The 20,388-nt window shown below is 41.2% G+C and overlaps 1 protein-coding gene across 1 annotated transcript; it reads right to left on the reverse strand.

The window, feature by feature from the left end:
- Positions 1-430: 430 nt before the first annotated feature.
- Positions 431-19,313, reverse strand: LOC113018066 (protein NLRC3-like; the record flags this gene model as incomplete). Its single annotated transcript, XM_026161134.1, has 6 exons — positions 431-623; positions 14,066-15,854; positions 15,971-16,047; positions 18,806-18,919; positions 19,026-19,175; positions 19,288-19,313. Coding segments are annotated over 6 exons (2,334 nt in total), but the record flags the coding sequence as incomplete, so codon positions are not given.
- Between the last annotated feature and the right edge of the window lie 1,075 nt (positions 19,314-20,388).

Here is a 20,388-nt window from a genome sequence, read left to right on the forward strand (position 1 = left end):
TCACACACTCTACAAGCACTCATCAGCACTGAACTCTTCATCTTCACTGATTCGATGGATGCACAATCATGGAATAGCTGGGAGCTCAATGAAACACATGTCCTGCTCAAAACACACTGCTCTCCACAGTCACCACATAATACGCACTTCTGTCAGCTTAAGTGAACCACGCGTACAAGCACCAACACTTCATCACTCTAATCGACTACCCCACCAACAACTGCTCATAGTCTTCATCTTCAATGTTTGTACCTCAAAAGGTAGAAAACTGCTGATTGCAGCTCGCTGCTAACAGTATAAATCACGTATGCCTTGCCTGAAAGCACTCAAACTTCTTCACATTTGTCTTCAGAAACATCCTGAACATGTAGGAACTAAAGAAAGTTTCAAACATCAATCAAAGACCTGAAATATAGAAAAACTACAACAGCTGCAGTCAGTGAACTCACCTCAGAGTCTCCAGTCGACAGTTTGGACTCTCCAGTCCAGCACACAGAAGATTCATCCCTGCTTCCTGCAGGTGTTTCCAACTCATGTCCAGCTCTGTCAGATGGGAGGGGTTGGACTTCAGAGCTGAGGCCACAACTTCACAGTGAGACTCTGAGAGTCGACACCAAGTCAGTCTGTGATGATAGAAAATATAAAATGTGTTATTATAAAAGCAGAAAATCTGCGTTATAAACACAGACTGAATGTATATGAAAACAAAACAGAGTGAGGTCATAATCTGATGAATCTGCTCTTCACATCTGTGCTTCAGCTCCTCTTACTGTGTTTGACATGACACAACGATTGAGTCTCTCTCAGACCTGCAGACTTTTAATGAGCATCTTTGTTTGGCTTTAATCTGCAGATGAAGGAGGAAGATGGTGTCACATTTAGGCTTCCATAATGTCCACAGTCTGTCACTGAGATCTGATCCAGAGTCAGAGTGAAGACACACATTTGGACTGTTTCCTGTTTTGACTCCAGAACATTTTGAATGAGTTCAGCTCAGTGAAGAGTTCCAGCTGGAAAGATGATCTCTGTTTGCTACCTGCTGTCAGGTACGACTGTTCACGTCCACACGCAGGAAAAACCTGCTGACTGTTACCAAACGGAGCAGAAATCTCATCACTGGACAATAATGATGAATGAACTCAGAGCTGCTGATATCAGATCTGATTTCAGGGGAACTAAACACAGAAATGATTGGCTCATTTTAGCTTTCTGAGCCATTATCTGCTGGTGTGTCGCTAGTTGGCAGAAAATGATTTATATTCCTGTTCAGGGCTTCAGTGTTTATGAGTCCAGATCCAGGTGACAGCAAGTCAAAATGATGTTCCCCGTCTATGTCCATCAGCAGCCTGTATTCACTTTGAATATTGTTATAACCTGACATGGATCCGTTTGTCTTTGATTGGTTTGTAAATGTCACTGTTTCCATTGGACCTGAGTGACGTACAAAGACAGAGAGGGAGAGAAAGGAGAGAGAGGATGGAGACAGCAAAGAGAGAGCAAACACAAACAGGTGAGAGTGGACAGGTGACCAAGGTCAGCAACCAATCAGAGAGCTTCTGTTTGACCCACAGTCACTGATGATGACTGCACATAACCAAGCAGTGTGTTACTCTGATATCAAATATGGATCCTGCTCTTATAATCACTGATCATCAGATGATGTTATTGTGTTATTTTGTAGCTGAATACGATGTTTGTGTGATTATCAGTGAAAGAAGCAGTGAGGAGGATGGAGAGAGAGAGAGGACAGAGGGTGAAGTTAGAAACACTAAAAGGATTTTTCATGGATTTCATGGATGATTTGAGTGATTTCCAGCAGGACACTTAAACATGTCAGTGGACGTCCTAAAGAACATATTCACTGAAATGAAACGTGTCATTGAACAGGATTAATATCAGTGGAAACATGGTGGAAACAGCTGTGACTGCATGGATGTGACACACTTCAAATCTGTTCTCCACTCTTGGATTTGGGATCCATGGAGCTGCTGCTGAGTCTGTACAATAAAGGAATGGTGTGGAAGGTTGCAGCGTACGGACACAAACACTTTGTGGTTACAATCTGATTTTATTTTCAACATTAAACTACTAACCTACTGTTAGATTCTAATATTATTTTATGCCATGCTATACCCCTAATTAAAGATTGTGAATTATTATGTAGTTTTAGTTTGCATTATTCTCCTGAATTAGAAGAAGCTGATAACTATTGCATTAGTTAAACTGATGTGCATTATATTAAACTGTTGATTTATTGTGAATGAATGATATTGTTTTATGATGCATTATACTGCTGAGTTATAAGAAATACTGTTTGCAGAAAGTCATTGCTTTATTTGTCTGATTAGAAGAGAACAGAACATACTGGAGTTTTCTGCCCCATTTCAGCAGGAGCAGATAAACGGGGAGCCAAGGTCGTAGCTTAGGTGCTGTGTGGGAGAAAGCATGTGAATGTTTAGGTTTTATGATAACGTGGAGACACCAGAGGCTATAAAAGTTTGAGCAATGCTCCACCATTTTGAGATTTTGAGGCTGTCTGCATCAGTGTCCATCTCCCACGTGTGTGATCATTAAAACCATCGTTTGACTCAACCCGACCGGACCAGTGTTGTTATTGTGGTTTTTCTCTTGTCTCCATCCCCAATATTTTTGAACCTTAACATTTTGGGGGCTCGTCCTGTGGTATTGGGGTGGAATTTAAAAGTTTGGACGGTCCGAGGTTGTCGAACGGACAGGCATGAGCCAGTGGTCTGATGTGAGTGGGCATAAGCCGGCTTATCTAAAGGTAAGGCACTACCTGTTGAATTATTTCCAAAGTTTTCCAAATTGGATATGACTAAATTAAAGTCTACTCACTGAAATTACTGGTAGAGGGTCTGTTTTGATTTTGATGTGAATCACCGTGTGTTATGCAGTTAAAGTCGGCTAAGAGTCTGTAATGAAGTTGAAGAAGTATGAAATGCTGGGTTAGAGTCCCAAGGAAATGAGATAAAGGCTCAAGTAGTTTGGTGGGGAATTGGTCATGTTGTTGGTTAAAGTCCAAAATGGGTTTAAGTGTGGTCCTGTGTGATTATAAGTGAGGGTAGGCTCCATTGACCTCTAGGTGGCACTTGCCTTAGTCAGACTCTTGTTTTAGGGTGTTGACTGTTGTTTCAAATTGTTATAAATTATTATAGAACGGCAGTTAGAGTCCGCTAAGAAGCACATAGCCCGGAGGTTACGCTCCCTCCTGGCCGTGGACGCGCGGTCTTGACCTGTCGGCGAACAGGGTTAGTTCAGTTTGGCTTATCTGTGGGGTACAGGGCATCCTGAAATAAGCTAGGAGTTAGATTCTCCTCACCGTTTGGAACGGTGTGATGTGCTTTTTTGGATACTGTTAAATTGAGTTAGGGATTTTAGAAATTAGGTCAGAAACTGTTCCAGAAGTAACAGATACTGTTTGATTGATTACAAAAAAGTTACCTTTCTTCGGTTGGACCCGTTATGGTTAAATTTATCGAAATTGTGTAGGCACTCTTTAGAAATTAGGTCAGAAACTGTTCCAGAAGTAACAGATACTGTTTAATTGATTACAAAAAAATTACCTTTCTTCGGTTGGACCCGTTATGGTTAAATTTGTCGAAATTTGTTAGGTGCTGAATCTGTCAGGCCTGTCAGTGATTGTAAATATAAGACGTCTTTGTAATATAAAATAATAGAGTTTTGTCTGAGCTTTGTGTGACCCTGTGTGTGACGACAGCGCACTGCAGCGCTGCAAGCTATTTTTAGACTGTGTGTGAACATGCAAATGTTCGGTGACGCGCACAGAGGACTTTGCTTCCTGTTTAGCGTGTTTTTGAGTTTTATAATTATGATTTGCAAACAATGATACATGCCTGTAATTAAAACGCTGATTTTGCTGATTATAATATTACAAATAAGGTTTTGAATGACTAGGGTGTGAATGATGTTGGGTTTTAAAACTGAAACTCAGAGAGGAGTGTGTTGGGAGACTGGCATGTAGTCTGCAGTGCAAAGGTGGGCGTCTTGCCTGCTGGTCTATTTAACAGTGATGAAAATGATATTAAATAAATCTCTCAGTGTGTTGATACAGGTGGCTACTGGCCTGGACCAACTGCCCCCCACAAGCACAGCGGCCGAAGCAAATTATAGTAATGGAAACCAAACTCAGCAAGGATCAGCAGCTGTGAAAAAGACAGCAGCTAGCAGAGAATTAAAAGAGAAATTAAGAGAAGTTTTAACACATAAAATTGGGGCCAACAGACTTGTGCAGGTTGGGAAGGCGTCCGGAGCATCACAACGAAAAGGTGAAACAAAAACACACAAGCAGAGAAATGTGAGAGAAAGGCACGTGTTAGAGAAATGCCTCGTTTGAGAAAAAACGTTAAATTAGCCCATTTACAAACGCACATACACGCAATGAAGAAACAGCTTACACCCATGAACATGTGAAGATTTTCCAGCAAGTAAAACAGTGAAACTTAACATATACCCGCCGTTAAATAATAAAGTTTATCCACTACTAACAAATAAACCCTCTGGGTTGCAGGACAACAACTTAACATCAAAAAAAAAAAAAAGACACGACAAATTTAGTGGTTAATAAAAGTCAAATTGTGACATGTTTTCTGCTGATTGATTAATACATGTGATTACTAAATAAAGGAAAATTCCAATTTTTTGTGCTTTTAAACATGATCTTAAGAATTTTAACATGTACCTGTGTTGTCCTGTCAGCTTAGTGGGTCATGAGTGGATTATATGGAGAGAAAAAACAAAAAAAGGGGGAGAGAAGGCTGACACAGGGCCTGGTCCCGTTGTTTCTCCCCTCTCTGAATAATGCAGCCAAAATAACATCATTTTCCTGTTCGTTTGTTTTTGTTTTGTGTTTGTTTTGTTTTTTCTCTTTATGCTTGATTACAGGCTGCTTTGTCGGCCTGGGAAGCCGAGGCTGACCCTGGACTCCTGCTCTCCCCCCTACCATCGTTGCTCTCTCCTTTAACATCTTTGATGTGACCCTGACCAAATGCTACAGCAGCTGGACCCACAACAACAGCTTGAAAATGTCAACAGTGCTGCAAGAAAACGATCTCATGCAGCAGAGACGGAGAGTGTTTAATCCAAGGCCCGTTTCACTACACGGGGAGATTTCCGTCAGCGTCTCTTCTTTCTGAGAAGACTGAGAAAGGCCCGGCTCCCACCACCGATTCTGACCACCTTCTATAGAGGAACTATCGAGAGCATACTGAGCAGCTGTATCACTGTCTGGTTCGGGAACAGCACCATGCCGGACAGACAAGCTCTACAGAGGGTTGTGAAATCAGCTGAGCGCACCATCCGCTCCGAGCGCACCATCCGCTCCAAGCACCCTGACCTGCACTCAATCTACAGCAGGCGGTGCTGGACCAAGGCCAGGAAGATCGTGAAGGACCTCAGCCATTCCAACAACAGACTGTTCTCTCTGTTGCTGTGTACGTGACAAATAAACATCTGGATTTGGAAAACGAGGCACTCGCAAAGCCACCAGCGTTGTGCCTGATCGGACACACCCCTCTCACACACTCTTTACATTTTTGCCATATGGAAGAAGACAGCTTCAGCTGACAGAGCTGTGACGAGACGCCCATTAAGCCCAGATGAAAAGAGAGGCCGAGCAAAACCATGCTGACCTTAACCACTCTGCATTAAAACTGTGCAGGACAGTGACGGACCAACAATGACCATCGGGCAGCAAAAAGGGCGTGCCAGAAACAGGAGGAGTAACTGAGGTCAGGAGGCACCTCAGAATGGACAAAACACCAGGAGAAAATGAGCTGAAGGCACAGGTGTCGGGGCTCGGCCAGGAGCTGACCTCTGAAAAGAGCCGAACAGCAAAGCCGCAAAAGGCCGTGGAGCAAAGCAAGGAAAACATCGATGGACTTCAATCTGAAGTGGACGGAAAAGATTGTGAGGTTTCTCCCCCTCAGTAAGAGCTCAAGGCATCAGAGCAGATAACTGAGCATGGCTCAGGAGGAGCTGGCTGATTATCGAACCCATCAGGCTTGGAGTCCCAGACACACGACTTGAAATCAGGCTCAGGACCTCAGCAAGAAGATGAGAATAAAGCAGAACGAGCAGCAGTGACAGCAGCTGAACTTTGACCTGAACAAAATCTTGACTTGGCTGGGAGAAACAGAGGAAGAGCTGGAGCAGCAGCGTAGACTGGAGCTTGACACTGACATCCAGACGATTGAGCTGCGTATCAAAACCCTGAAGGAGCTACAGAAGCAAAAGGGTCAAGCTAAGGAGGAGTGGAATAAGGAGAAGATGCAGGATACTGGAGAAAAAGACCTGCCTCAATTGGGGCCAGAACCAGTATGGACAGAACTTTGAGCAGCAGCACCAACGGATGCAAACGGACTGAAAAGTAGGAGGGCAGGACCCCAGGGCACGCTTCAGGCCGTGGTTTACCCAGAACACCAGAACAGGAAAGTGATGAACACAAACACCCACACAAACACACACATCTACATGCATTGACTCAGAATGAAGAGAAACACACATATGAACATATACACTCGTTGATTGAGTGAGAAATGACACACACACGTGCAAAAGGAAAAAAAAAAAAAAAAAAATCGAAATGCTGATTCAATTCACTGAGAAGTGATCCACACACACACACATCTACAAGCTTGTGCAATAAAGAGTGATACACACACGCTGATGCAATGAAGAATGCTTTACTAACAAATGCTGCACACAAACATCCAAATATGGAGTCGGTTACAACAATAAGAACTCATTGATTGTTTATTGGTTAAATGCATTTCATGCCACACAGAGGGCATCTGTGTAGATTTAGGGGACAAGGTCTAAAGTAGTTTGGTTGTGAAAACAATGTCTGTGCGTGATGTCTGTTTATGGCTTAAGGCCTCCACTGAATTGTGTACTGTGCTTCACACAGCCTGATAAGGAGCAGTGGTACAGAGTGAAAATCATGAGTGAACGATGTGAGTTTTATTTCGGAGAGAATATGAAAAGGTTGTGTTGATTTGACTCAGTTGTTTAAGTTTCTGCCAAAGCAAAACATTTGTGTGCAACCAGTGTCTACTATTGAATTAAGTTGATCCAACATGTTTTTGTCAGTGAAAAAAAAAAAAGGAATTATGGTGCCTGTAGGCCTACAAAATATAGTGTGTGAAGTCTTGGTTGATTTTTGGGTTTTGTTTGACACTAGGTTGATTCTATCAGTGAGGTTTGGATTGTTCTCTTTCTCTAAGAGAGAGAAAGATGGTTTGAACTTTGGACATGTTTGCAATGTGCCCCAGTATCTGTTATTATATGAGTGTTTTATTGTTTACGTTTGTTTTTTCTTTTGTTACAGTGCACTGAGATAAGAACATCTGAGAGGTGTGATCCACCGGTGGTGATATTTTGGTATTTTGTGAGTTCCTGATTTAACAAATCAGCTCTTTAATCCAGGCCTGAGAGACTGAACTTTAAAGCGCTATAAAATATTCTTACTGAAAACAGTCGCAAAGTATTTTTTCTCCATGATTATAATGGGCTTGGGAGAAAATTCACTTATATGGGACACTGATCCTGAAGCCTAAAAGGATTGCAGCGAGTCAATCCAGTCCAAAGAAGGAAAAACAAACAAGGAACTGTTTCCTTTAAAATGATGACGTCATCTTGCTGGTGAGGGAGCCTCGAATAGGTTGCGCGTGAGACTCTATTATCAGCAATATCTGGTATGAATGTGTGTGGATGTGCATGTGTCTGGACTGCGATGGACTGACGACTAAAAGTTTAACTGACTTGATACTGAGACAAAAAACGGTGCCGACTTTAGGATTATTGAACGTCCACAGACAATTCACCCAGCCTGTAAAAGAAGGGTGGATGTTTTGTCTTGCTTTGTTTTGTTTGCAAGAACAGAAGGATGACAGAGATTAAAGAGCTGTAGCTTCACAGCAGTGTGAACTGCAGACTTAACTCTTTGGTTGCTAATTTTGAGTTACTGATGTTTGCATTAAGAAAATTGTGTTTTAGTAGCTGTGTTTTAATTAATGTATCATATTATATGGTTGGGAATGTTAAATGCTAAAGTGAAGAAAAGGTTTGATTCCACTCATGACTGAACATGTTATTATTAACCATAGTGGGTCACTGTAAAAAGTCAATAAATTTTTTTAGAGGTAAAAACAAACAAACAAAAAACCCTCCACCGAGGTCTATGAATAACAGGGGAATGATAGACAGCCACACTCAAAATGGAGATATGTAATGATAAACACTGGTCCCCGTCTTTGGGGCGCTTTCTTGAAGTAGTTGACAATTTAAAAGTAAGATAAAATAACAGGGGCATGTGCTGAGGGGTGGTGCTGCACAAGAACAAGAGTAAAATAAAGAAAATATTGTTTTTAGTTTGGAGAAGTGCAAATTAAAATGTACCATTACACTCAGAGGATCAATATGAAGTTTGTTATATGTTAATTTTGAATGAAGTACATGACTGGTGACTGTTCTGTCCTGAGCTTTTGTTTTTACAGCACCCGCTTGATCACACCAACAGTTTCTCGCCACCGAAGAGGGGTACTTGCAAAAAATAGAGAATGGGGAGGAATATCAGCAAAACTGGAAAAAGGTAATCCCGAAAGGGGGTGATAACGCCATAACTTTCACTTATGGTCAAATTCTCAAAATTTGACCCTGAATTTAAAAATTCTTCAAACAGTTAGAGACAGAGTGGAGGTTTAGATCAACACATGTCACAAACCACATAAGGCTGGAGCATTTGAATAAAAAAAAAAAAGTGAATTGATACACAGCAAAAATGTTGATCATATTAAGTATGTTTATTCAAGGGTGTAGAGAAGATTAGTATTATTAAAGACAACAAATGAAATAACGAAAACTAGAAGTGGAAAAAATTTGCGTTAACGGTAATAAAATCAAAACAAAAAGGAAAACTAACTAAAACTGTAATGAATGTTCACAAAATTAACTTAAATTAACTGGATTTATAGCAAAATCTGTTTAGTTGCATCAATAAGTATTTTCATTTTTTCTTTTTCTTTTTTCTTTTTTTGTTTTTAAGATAAATCAAGAGTGTTGGGACGGTAAAATAAACACATTGCAAAAACAAAATTGTGTTTAACTAATTTTATTTAAATTTTATAACATGTGCACTACAGTGCACAAGGGGAGTTCATTGATCACGAATGTGAAACTAACAACATTCAAGAGCTATTTAAGAAGATTACATGTTCCACTGAAATTTTTGTAAGCAGGATATTAAAACTTATTTATATAACAATATCATAAAATTGGAGATCAGGGATCAAATTAGAAGTCACTGACACTTCACTAGCTGTAAGCCATGGGTTCAGGAACAAGTAATTGCACTGGGCTTTCTATTTCACAAAAGTCAATTTATTTATGATATCTGAGGAAGTACTGTGATTTTTTATTTTTATTTGGAGATACAAAGGAACATTTGGCACTTCCCACATCTCACATATGTTTTGCTGTTGCACCCAACCATTCTACAACTGAAATGCCTTGGACTGTTAACTATTTCAGGCAAGTGGAGTGAACCATATTTTGCTACACTCTCATCGGATGGGGGCTTCCTTTTATTGATCTTTGGAGAGAACTCTTCATTACTGGTACTATTGAGGTCTTGTTCACATGTTTGCCCCAGGGTTCTCAGCCAAGAGGAGCTTAAACTCCAGATACTGTGAGTTCTTTTCACACATTGAGATCACTGATAATTTTTAGCAACGACGTGATCTTGTAGAAACAATTAGGTGTTATGGATTCAGCTATAACTGCGACTCTTATTTTTTACTTTACTGGAAAAGATTTCTGCATTTTATCCATATTTTATTTTTAACTCAAAATCAAAAAATTCCAGATTCTCCTACATGTTGCTTTTGCACCAAATAGGAGGACAGATTTTAGGTGGCCCTGTGTTTTCCTCTATTGCATCTGCCACTGCATCTCGATAATCTTTGTGTGGCTCTTAGTGGGTTCTCACCCTCCCCTACCTGGCTCACATGACTCTTATCTTTTGAAAAATCTATGTTTGAATCTCCCTCAATAATTCTGCTATGAATTCTCTCTGCCTTTGTCAAAAGTTGTGTATTAGGAAAAAGTGAAATAAATATAAGTACAAAGTCCCAATGTGCAGAGCACACATTAATAAAGTAGTCATGTTTTCCGTGAAACAAAATAAGACTAATTCTCAAAGACCCCTCAAATTATTTACTAGATGTTTATTTTTTGAATAAAATAAAAATCTGAGTTTAACAAAATATTTTAAATGTAAATATCAAGCTTACCTTCCTTTCTTCTATAAAATGTGCTTGTGGGCACGCCAGCCATTTTGAAAAGGTGGGAAAAACAATTGGCAAGGCCACACCCCCACACATGTGATATAATTTTAAAGGTACTGTTGTCCTCTCTAAGAAACATCAGGACTTAGAGGAGTGGCAAGTAGAGTATGAGAGCTACAAGCAAAAACTAAATGTGTACTACAGTGTGCAAAAATGAAATACTGGGTCATCAGGGGGTTAGGAGGGACATCTATAAGACTAAAAATCCCACAAACCTTAAAGTGCATTTGAAAAGCTCACACAAGAAGGTTAACCTAGCTTACCTAGAAGACCTCATCAGGGGGAGTACTCTCTCCCTCCTTGAAGAGCTCCCCCACTCAACCCGCATCCCCCGAAAACAGCTAACCCCAGATAAGGCAGCGTGATGTATCCCGAGATAACAGGACTGGGACATCTAAATAAAGGTGTGAAACAATCGCCTTCAAAAGGTTATCAATTCACTTCAACCAAAATTAGGAACACTCGGTGCGGCAAGAGTTAACAGTTATTAGTCTCAACACCCAAGGATAACCAGAAGAGCATGATTGATATGATGGAACTGAGATTTTGTTACACTTAATTTTTGCAAAACACAACTAAAACTGAACTGAAACTAAGGAGTTTCAGAAAATAAAAACTAGACTAAACTAGCAAAGAATTGGTAAAAACTAATTACAACTGGTAGAAATTGAAAATCTGGAATTGAAACTAAATAAAAAAATAACAACTAATGAAAATGGCGAAACGTTTAAAACCCTGGTGCAGAGATTGGCCAAATCTGACCAGGAAATGTATGAGATGGATTGTCAGGACAGTCAGTGTTAAAGCCACTTTCAGTCCATACGAGGATGGCATTGGACATCTTCGGGGCGGAAAAGGGTTGGTGTGACCAAGGTGTGGTTTGGCTTGTCGTATGTATATTTGAGATCATGTGGCTCTGGATGGACCAGTTACCAGGGCATGGAAGGAGGACAGACTCATTGACTGAGGAGAAGGAATTTCCTGGGATTGGAGATCCTCTGGGTGAGTGGTTGATTAAAAGCATGCATAAAATAGAAGTTATCTGTTGTTATTGATTGGTAATAGATTGATAATTGGCCACATTTACAGCTGTATTGACTTGTTGTGGACGTAGTCGACTTCAGGTTTAAACACTCTAACTAACAGGTTGAAAATAGTGACATTAAAGGAAGAGTATGCAGCGCCACCCTGTCAGACGCCAGTGATGGTGGAGCTCACTGATGAATCAGGTGAGCTGGATTCATGGCTGATTCAAAACTAAGATCCCCCCGCTGTGGTCAGTAAGGGGAGAACAGGGGGAAATAAAATTAAGAATGAAAGAGGCATTTATAAACGTTTATGTGTCGAGTGAAACGGGATAAAAGGGGGTGTTTTACTGTTATTTTTAATATCAGCATTATTATTGTATGAGAATCATGCAACAAGCATTGCATCGATGATCATTTATTGAAGCTTGTTTGTTATAACCTCTGATGAATCTTCTATTTACAGGTGTTAGGATAATGATATAATTTTTCATTGCAGGTGTAACCATGATCATTTTCATACATATTGCAACTTGTTGCTCATTGTAGAGTTGTGCTCAAGTTAATAAGGGTTAAAAGCTACAGTCAGCGCGAATGTCTGACTGATCTATTGAGGGAAAAGGCTTCGAGCATAGAAGGCCGCACGCGCTTACAAAACACTGATATCATGTTATTCTTTGTGATCTTTTCTTCAATTATGTCTTTAAATTTAGTTTAAGTAGTGGTAGTTAATTAAACGACCTTTATTAAAATATTAAATACCTGAGTCAGAACATTACACGCGGATCACCTTAAGAGTCTGGGAAACTTTGTAGCTGCCTAACTTTTTTGAATGTTCTAGCTCCGTTGATTTGACACATTGGAATGTGTCAAAAAAGGGGGAGAGGGGAAGTTGAGCTTTAACATAAAACAAGGATTATTTGAACATTTTATAACTTCATTTGTGTCTTTAATACCTTAGGTATGGTAAAGCTTAAGCTAATAGCGGTCCGAGAAGACGGACCTTTTAGAGAATCAGTGAGAAGCATAGATCATGACGTCCATGTTTAAGCATTAATCATTGAAATGAACTGAATAGCGTTTAGAAGATTTGTTAATTTCTTGGTCTTTTGTTAAAAAGAGTGGTTTCAATAATTTTCAGACACACCTTGCAAATGTGCTTATAACGAGTTGGCACTCGGTCTGTTGAAGGTCAGAAGCTTCGTCCGGCGTGACTGTCCGGGCTGAAAAAGTGTAGGAAATGCCTTGAGTGCAGAGGGCTAAATGCAAACACGCTTACACACACATAGGATATGATTAGAATAAGTCCCTGGGACATTCTGAAATGTTTAAAACCAATTCTGAATCACTAGAAGGTCAGTAGATAACAACATTAGATTATTAGGGTTAGGAAGAGAGGTGTTTTGGTTTTCTGTCTCTTACAGGGAAGGGAACAGACACCAGACGAGGTCACAGATATGCGAGGATCCTCCGTAGCAGAGATAGACACAGTGACTGCCGAGACATCAACTGGGTCCAAGGGTCATGGCATTTGGGCTCCAGCTAGTCACCACAAAAGGATGGATCCCATAAACACAGCAATAACCATGAAGGGGTTGGCGGAAATCCGGGAACACCAGACCAACGAAGTTCGAGAGGCTTTTGGGCAAAAAGGGGAACACCTTCCTGTTCCTTTTTCTGGAGGATACACAGATCGTTGTTCGAAATCGGGGCAGAATAATCCCCTGATCTGTGCCACGACTGAAGGGTTGTCTAACCCCTAAGGTTGAAGAATGAAGAGCAGAGGATCACCCAACTGGACGACACTGGTAGCTGCAGCAATAAAATAAAGGCTAAAAGCTGTGGGAGACCTGGAGAGTGTCATCTGTACCCGCTATTGTTGGAATAATAGTTTTTCTTGCCTCTGAACTGCGCGAACACAGAGGTCATCCCACATATGGTTCGCCCCTCAGGGGGACAAAGAACCTCAGGAGCGAGAAGAGATGAACCCGGCCACACTGAATTGAAGGGTGTTTGTGAGGTCATTATTCTAATGACCTCATCAGGGGGAATTGTCAGATTCTAATATTATTTTATGCCATGTTATACCCCTAATTAAAGATTGTGAATTATTATGTAGTTTTAGTTTGCATTATTCTCCTGAATTAGAAGAAGTTGATAACTATTGCATTAGTTAAACTGATTTGCATTATATTAAACTGTTGATTTATTGTGAATGAATGATATTGTTTTATGATGCATTATACTGCTGAGTTATAAGAAATACTGTTTGCAGAAAGTCATTGCCTTATTTGTCTGATTAGAAGAGAACAGAACATACTGGAGTTTTCTGCCCCATCTCAGCAGGAGCAGATAAACGGAGAACCAAGGTCGTAGCTTAGGTGCTGTGTGTGAGAAGGCATGTGAATGTTTAGGTTTTATGATAAGGTGGAGACACCAGAGGCTATAAAAGTTTGAGCAATGCTCCACCAGTTTGAGATTTTGAGGCTGTCTGCATCAGTGTCCATCTCCCACGCGTGTGATCATTAAAACCATCGTTTGACTCAACCCGACCGGACCAGTGTTGTTATTGTGGTTTTTCTCTTGTCTCCATCCCCAATATTTTTGAACCTTAACACTACACTGATCAATGATGTTAATGATCACATCTGGACTCACCCAGCCTTTCTGCAGGTCCTCACAGCTGGAATCAGTCTCTGTCGTCCCCGCTCTGATGTTTTGTACTTCTGCAGGTCAAACTCATCCAGAACCTCCTCTGACATCTGCAGCATGAAGGCCAGAGCTGAGCACTGGATCTCAGAGAGTTCCTTCTCTGATCTGTTCTCTGACTTCAGGAACTCTTGGATCTCCTGATGTACTGAGAGGTCGTTCATCTCCATCAGACAGTGGAAGATGTTGATGCTTCTGTCAGGAGAGATTCCATAACTGTTCATCTCCTTCAGGTTGTTGATGACTCTCTGGATGGTTCCTGGACTGATCTCTGTCTGACCCAGCAGACCTACTAAGAGTCTCTGGTTGGACTCCAGACAGAGGCCATGAAGGAAGCGAACAAACAGGTCCAGGTGGCCATTTTTACTCTGGAGGGATTTATACATGGCTCTGCTCAGGAAATCATCCAGAGAGGACTCGTATTTTTTTCCCAAGAAGTTCTTCAGCACCTTTGTCTTCCTGCTGGTGTGACAGTGGAACATGTAGACTGCAGCCAGAAACTCCTGAATGCTCAGATGAACAAAGCAGTAGACTGGTTTCTGGAAGATCACACACTCTCTTTTGAAGATCTCTGTACAAACTCCTGAGTACACCGAGGCCTCTGTCACATCCAGACCACACTGCTCCAGGTCTTCTTGGTAGAACATGATGTTTCCTTTCTCCAGATGTTCAAACGCCAGCCTCCCCAGCTTCAGAAGAACTTCCCTGTCAGCCTCCGTCAGCTCCTGTGGACTCGTCTCACGTCCCTCATGGTACTTGTTCTTCTTCCTCTTTGTCTGAACCAGCAGGAAGTGTGAGTACATGTCAGTCAGGGTCTTGGGCAGCTCTCCTCTCTGCTCTGTAGTCAACATGTGCTCCAGAACTGTAGCAGTGATCCAGCAGAAGACTGGGATACTACACATGATGTGGAGGCTCCTGGATGACTTCATGTGGGAGATGATTCTGCTGGACAGCTCTTCATCACTGAATCTCCTCCTGAAGTACTCCTCCTTCTGGGCGTCAGTGAAGCCTCGTACTTCTGTTAGCCTGTCAACACATGTAGGAGGGATCTGATTGGCTGCTGCGGGTCGGGAAGTTATCCAGACGAGAGCCGAGGGAAGCAGATTCCCCTGGATGAGGTTTGTCAGCAGCTGGCTGACTGATGACTTCTGTGTGACATCAGACAGCAGCTTCCTGTTGGTGAAATCCAATGAAAGTCTGCTTTCATCCAGGCCGTCAAAGATGAACAAAAGCTGAGAGACAGCCAGCTTCTCTGCTGTGACCTTCTGTAATGTTGGATGGAAAACATGGAGCAGCTCCAGAAGACTGTACTGCTCATCTCTGATCAGGTTCAGCTCCCTGAATGAAAGCAGAACCACCACACTGACATGTTGGTTCTCCAAGCCCTCTGCCCAGTCCAGAGTGAACTTCTGCACTGAGAAGGTTTTTCCAACACCAGCCACGCCGTTGGTCAGAACCACTCTGATGGGTCTCTGTTGGTCAGGTAAGGCTTTAAAGATGTCCTGGCACCTGATTGGAGCGTCATGGAGGGTGTCCATCTTGGAAGCTGTCTCCAGCTGCCTCACCTCATGTTGGGTATGAACCTCTTCACTCTGTCCCTCTGTGATGTAGAGCTCAGTGTAGATCCTGTTGAGGAGGGTTCCACTTCCTGTTTCATCACTTCCTTCAGTCACACGTTCACATCTCCTCCTCAGACTGACCTTATGTTCATCTAAAACCTCCTGCAGACCAACATCTGCTGAAAGAAAGAAAAACAATGAGACTAAAGAGAAAGAAAAGTCTTCAATGTCTGAACAACACAAGAAGTCCAGTTTTCAGAAATGAGTCCATCAGCAGACAGATGTTCAGTCTTACTTTGTACACAGCTGCTCTGACTGGCTGTCTGCAGTCCAGCTCTGCTTCTGGATCTTTCTCCACACTGTGCAGAAGCTCTGATGGTGACACAGAAAAGTCAAAGTGGAGATACTTCTGTCCACCTTTGATTAGACTCATTATAAAAAGGAAAACAAAGTTTGAACACAGTCATGTTTCCAGTTCACTGACTTACATTTATTCCATGGACACTCACTCTAACCTGAACCACAGCTACAACCCAACATTGTTGAGGCCTCATCTCCTCCTTTCCTGACTGTAGAGGTTAAATATGCAACAACCAACAAATAAAAGAATTTGGTTCATTTCAAAGAAATTCACACGGTGACCAAGTAAAGTAACCGTAGTAAAGGAGACAACATCCCGTTGATGGTGGGATTATTTGAAAGATTTGCTTTAGTCACGTCACCAAATGCAGTTGAACCACCCGTGGATCCATGTTTGACCATTCTACCACTCTGAGCTCTGCTTTTGAATCATTTTATTATTATCATCATTCATTTATTCATTCTTTGGAGGGGGGCTATTTCCTAATGCCGCCCTAATAAGCTGATGTTCAAGGGGAAATATAACAGAAACTCTTTCAGTGTTATTCATTAATAAATTAACAGATAAACTGTGAAGAAGAAAAAAACTGAGATTTAAAGGAGAGAGTGAGAAACTTGATCATCCATCCTCATAATACATGTTTATCAGTATCTGCTGTGACCATACTGCAGTAATAACTACAAGTCTACATTTCTGTGACTGTTGATCAATCACAGCAGGAATCTGAGCTCATCTCTGCACACAGAGCAGCTTCAGCTCTGGGATAAACTGCTCGCTTCACGTCCTTCTCAGCTCACAGACACTCATCCTGATATTTTCCTTTAACATTTGATGGTATAATTCATCTGAGTTTACACGTTATCTGCATAAATACAGAAAAACAGACCCAAACACCAGAAACCATCAGTTTCACCATGTAGAATATATTGTTGTTTCCTTGCTTTTAATTCAGAGAAAAACTCTGATTTGGATTTTCTCTGTTCTCTTTGCCACAGCCCATCCCAGCAGCAGCTGAAGCAGCTGACTGTCACAACACTGAATAACACTTTAGGAGGAATTTCAGAGGTCAGTAAAGCTCCAGTTTCAACATCAGTTAATTAATCATAGTTCATCATAAATGTGAACCTGGCTGGCACACATGTTAATGTTAGCCATTTAAATATTAGCAGTTAGCTGAGGCCACAAGAAGAAGAGGCCCTAGAAGAACAATGGATGATAAGATTAGATTTTCAAGACTAGGCAGAGACGTGTTTTCCTTTACTGTCTCTTACAGAGGAGGGAGCAGATACCAGACGAGGTCACGGAGGTACGGGGAGGATTCGCAGCAGACAGCAAGACTGCCACGTCCATGCGAGAGAGCGATGGCTACGATAATCTCTGTTTTTGTCTCCCTATATAATGTTGTACAGCCCATGTGAGGGTTAACACAAACATCAGTCCTTCTACTTCAGTATGTTTGACACTTTGTTTACGCCTAAATTAACTTTACTGTTAACGAGTTTTCATGTTTCTGTAATCCACCAGTGTGCTCATGCTTTTTTAATTGAAAACATATTTTTAATGATCAAATATAATTATGTTTGTTATTTGTGGATTTTAAATGTCCTTGACAGAGACAGATGATGATCATTATCCTGCACTGTGGTCTCAGGTTTGGTCGAGCTAGCACAAAGAATGGCTATGTTGAACTTCCTCCTGGGATCTACACTAAGAAGTGAGTCCAACATTAGCAGGGTCTCTTTCCTTTATCTGGATTCACTTTAGCATTCACAGTCACGTGAAGCTTGTTATTAACTCGATAAGTCAACCCAGGGTTTCAGCTGAGCGTTCACATGAAACACATGGTGTTGACAGCATCTGATCAATCATATTCATGGAGAGGTGTATCAGCAACAGAGCAGCTGAGTTTGCAGAAGGAAGTCAAACTAAACCACAGGAACAATATGAGGAGATTACACACATAATAAAATACTAGCAGTAACACAGCTGCTGCAGACAAATCAGTCGTGTGATCGTGTGTGAGAGGAGAAGGACTGTAAAGGAGTTTGGTGTTAAAAGCTCTGTATGAATGTGGGAGACTTTGAAGGGCTTTAAAAAGGCCAATATAAAATAAAAGGCAGCAAAATTGCTGAGTGTGAAAGTCACCAGACTTATCAGACCTCTGTGATTAAGACCTGTAAGAGCACCTGTTTGTACTTGTTGGCATTATATCAAACACACACGTATATTAAGCCTTTGTTTGAACTCTGGTTGAATTTGTTACTTTCAGATTGTGAAACATCACAGAGGCTGCAGCTGCAGATCTTTTATTCACCTGGAAATTTACTTTAAATGTTAGATGGAAAATGTATTGCTCAGTTTAACCAAAGTAAGAACAAGAATCCATAAACCTTCATAAAGACAAACATCTCCCAGAACATTGAGCTGCTGAGGTGTCACTGAAGGGAAAAACTATTTGTCCTCCTCCATCCAGCAACACCTGAAACACCTGAGTGGAAGCTCCTCCCTACACTGTGTTTGAAGCAAAGCACAAAGGAGACACCTGCTGGAGCAGCTGGAGTCCTACAGACACTCAGCCTCTTCACTACACAAACACCTCCTACAACATCCACTCTTTCCACTCTGACTGCTGTGTTTGTGGAAACACTCCAACACACACCGCTTCACATACCAACATAGAAATGTGTGTGAAAAAGAGCTGAGCTGATATTAAACATGAGGATTTATTCAAAAATACAGAGTCAGGAACAACATCTAGACACACATTACCTCTCAGCAGCAGAAGAACATCCTTTAAAGTTTAAATCAATATCCTTCGACACGTTGCTCTTTAAGGAAACACAGCTGGGTTCAGGTCCAGGAGATTCTGGCCTCTTATTGATCCTAAAAGAAAAACAATAAATGTAACAGCTTCATGAGACAGGAAGGAAAAACTGGAAACATTAAATTAAAGACATGATGAACAATCTCATAAAAATAATGTACTTACTCTTTGTCACATAACAGTCTTTTGTTAAAGTTTTCACCAATTTCCTTCGAGTCGTTGCTCTTTAAGGAAACACAGCTGGGTTCAGGTCCAGGCTCTGGATTAGTTTCAGGGTTATGTCCAGCTGAGCCTGGTACGCCCCACAGCTCTGGGCTTTAAAACAACACACACAGAGGTATGAGTGTGAATAATGATGGAGCAGTGATGTGAGTGCTGAGCTGTGACATGGAGAAGAGTCATGGACAGTTAGAGATGGTCATCTCACCTCTGAGCTTTGGTCTGGCTCTCATGTTCCCCACACAGAGTGCTTTTAGAGGGAGGGACTCCCTCCTCTCTGTCCTCACACTGATCCATGCTGCTGAAAATGTCCAGATGAAGAGAATCAACTTTTTGGGGATTTACTGGATGATTGAGCATCAAGACACTTTTTAATATTTTACTAATTTCTGAAGCTTTTTACCAACTTTGTTCAAATTGGTCTGCTGTCATTTTATTGTTGACAAAAAGAGATTTTGAGTTTGAGTGTTGACGTTTCCATGTGGGACTGTTGCTGCAACACCAGGGGCCCGTTCTTCGTACGTCGCTTACTACATCCAAGATCAAATGACACATCCAAGACCAAACCATCGCGCTAACCGTGAGCTCGCTAATCCGGTTCCCCAAACACACCTGCTGTTGACGATTAGTATAGCTGGACGCAGTAATGTGACATCACTGGGTGTCATAAAAGGGGCTACGCATCGATAGTAGAAACATTGATCGGCAACCCTCTGATTGGTCGGCGAAAATGTCGAAGGAGAGCGCTCGGTATTTTTCGGCAGCAGAGCAAGAACTCTTGATTGAGGGATTTCAGGAGTTTCAGAGTTTAATTAAAACGCAAGGGAACACTGCAAAGGCTGCAAAAGCAAGGAGAGAGGGCTGGCAGAAAGTTGCTGACAAATTAAACTCGTAAGTAATTTAATAATAACAATAATAATAATGGATTGGATTTATATAGCGCTTTTCAAGGCACCCAAAGCGCATGACAATACCACTATTCAGTCACTTTATTATTTATTTATAGATTTATCATATTACACTATATTATCCAATATTATATTACATTATATTATATTGTTATATTATATCCCCTTTCACATTAGAGCCACAACAGGACCCACTAGAACATGGGAACAAGTAAAAGTGGAATATAAGAATATTCCACAGAATGGTAATATTTATCACTTATATTGCTTTTCGTCTCTTGGAAAGAGACCCTGAAATAATCTGTTAGTTTGTTCATAACAGCAACCAAGAAAAGGGCAGAGCAAAAAAAGACAGGTGGTGGTCCTGCACCCCCTCGTCAACAAGTTGGTTAAGTAAATAA

The sequence above is a fragment of the Astatotilapia calliptera genome, unplaced genomic scaffold (assembly GCF_900246225.1).
Source record: "Astatotilapia calliptera unplaced genomic scaffold, fAstCal1.2 U_scaffold_39, whole genome shotgun sequence".
Classification (NCBI taxonomy): domain Eukaryota; kingdom Metazoa; phylum Chordata; class Actinopteri; order Cichliformes; family Cichlidae; genus Astatotilapia; species Astatotilapia calliptera.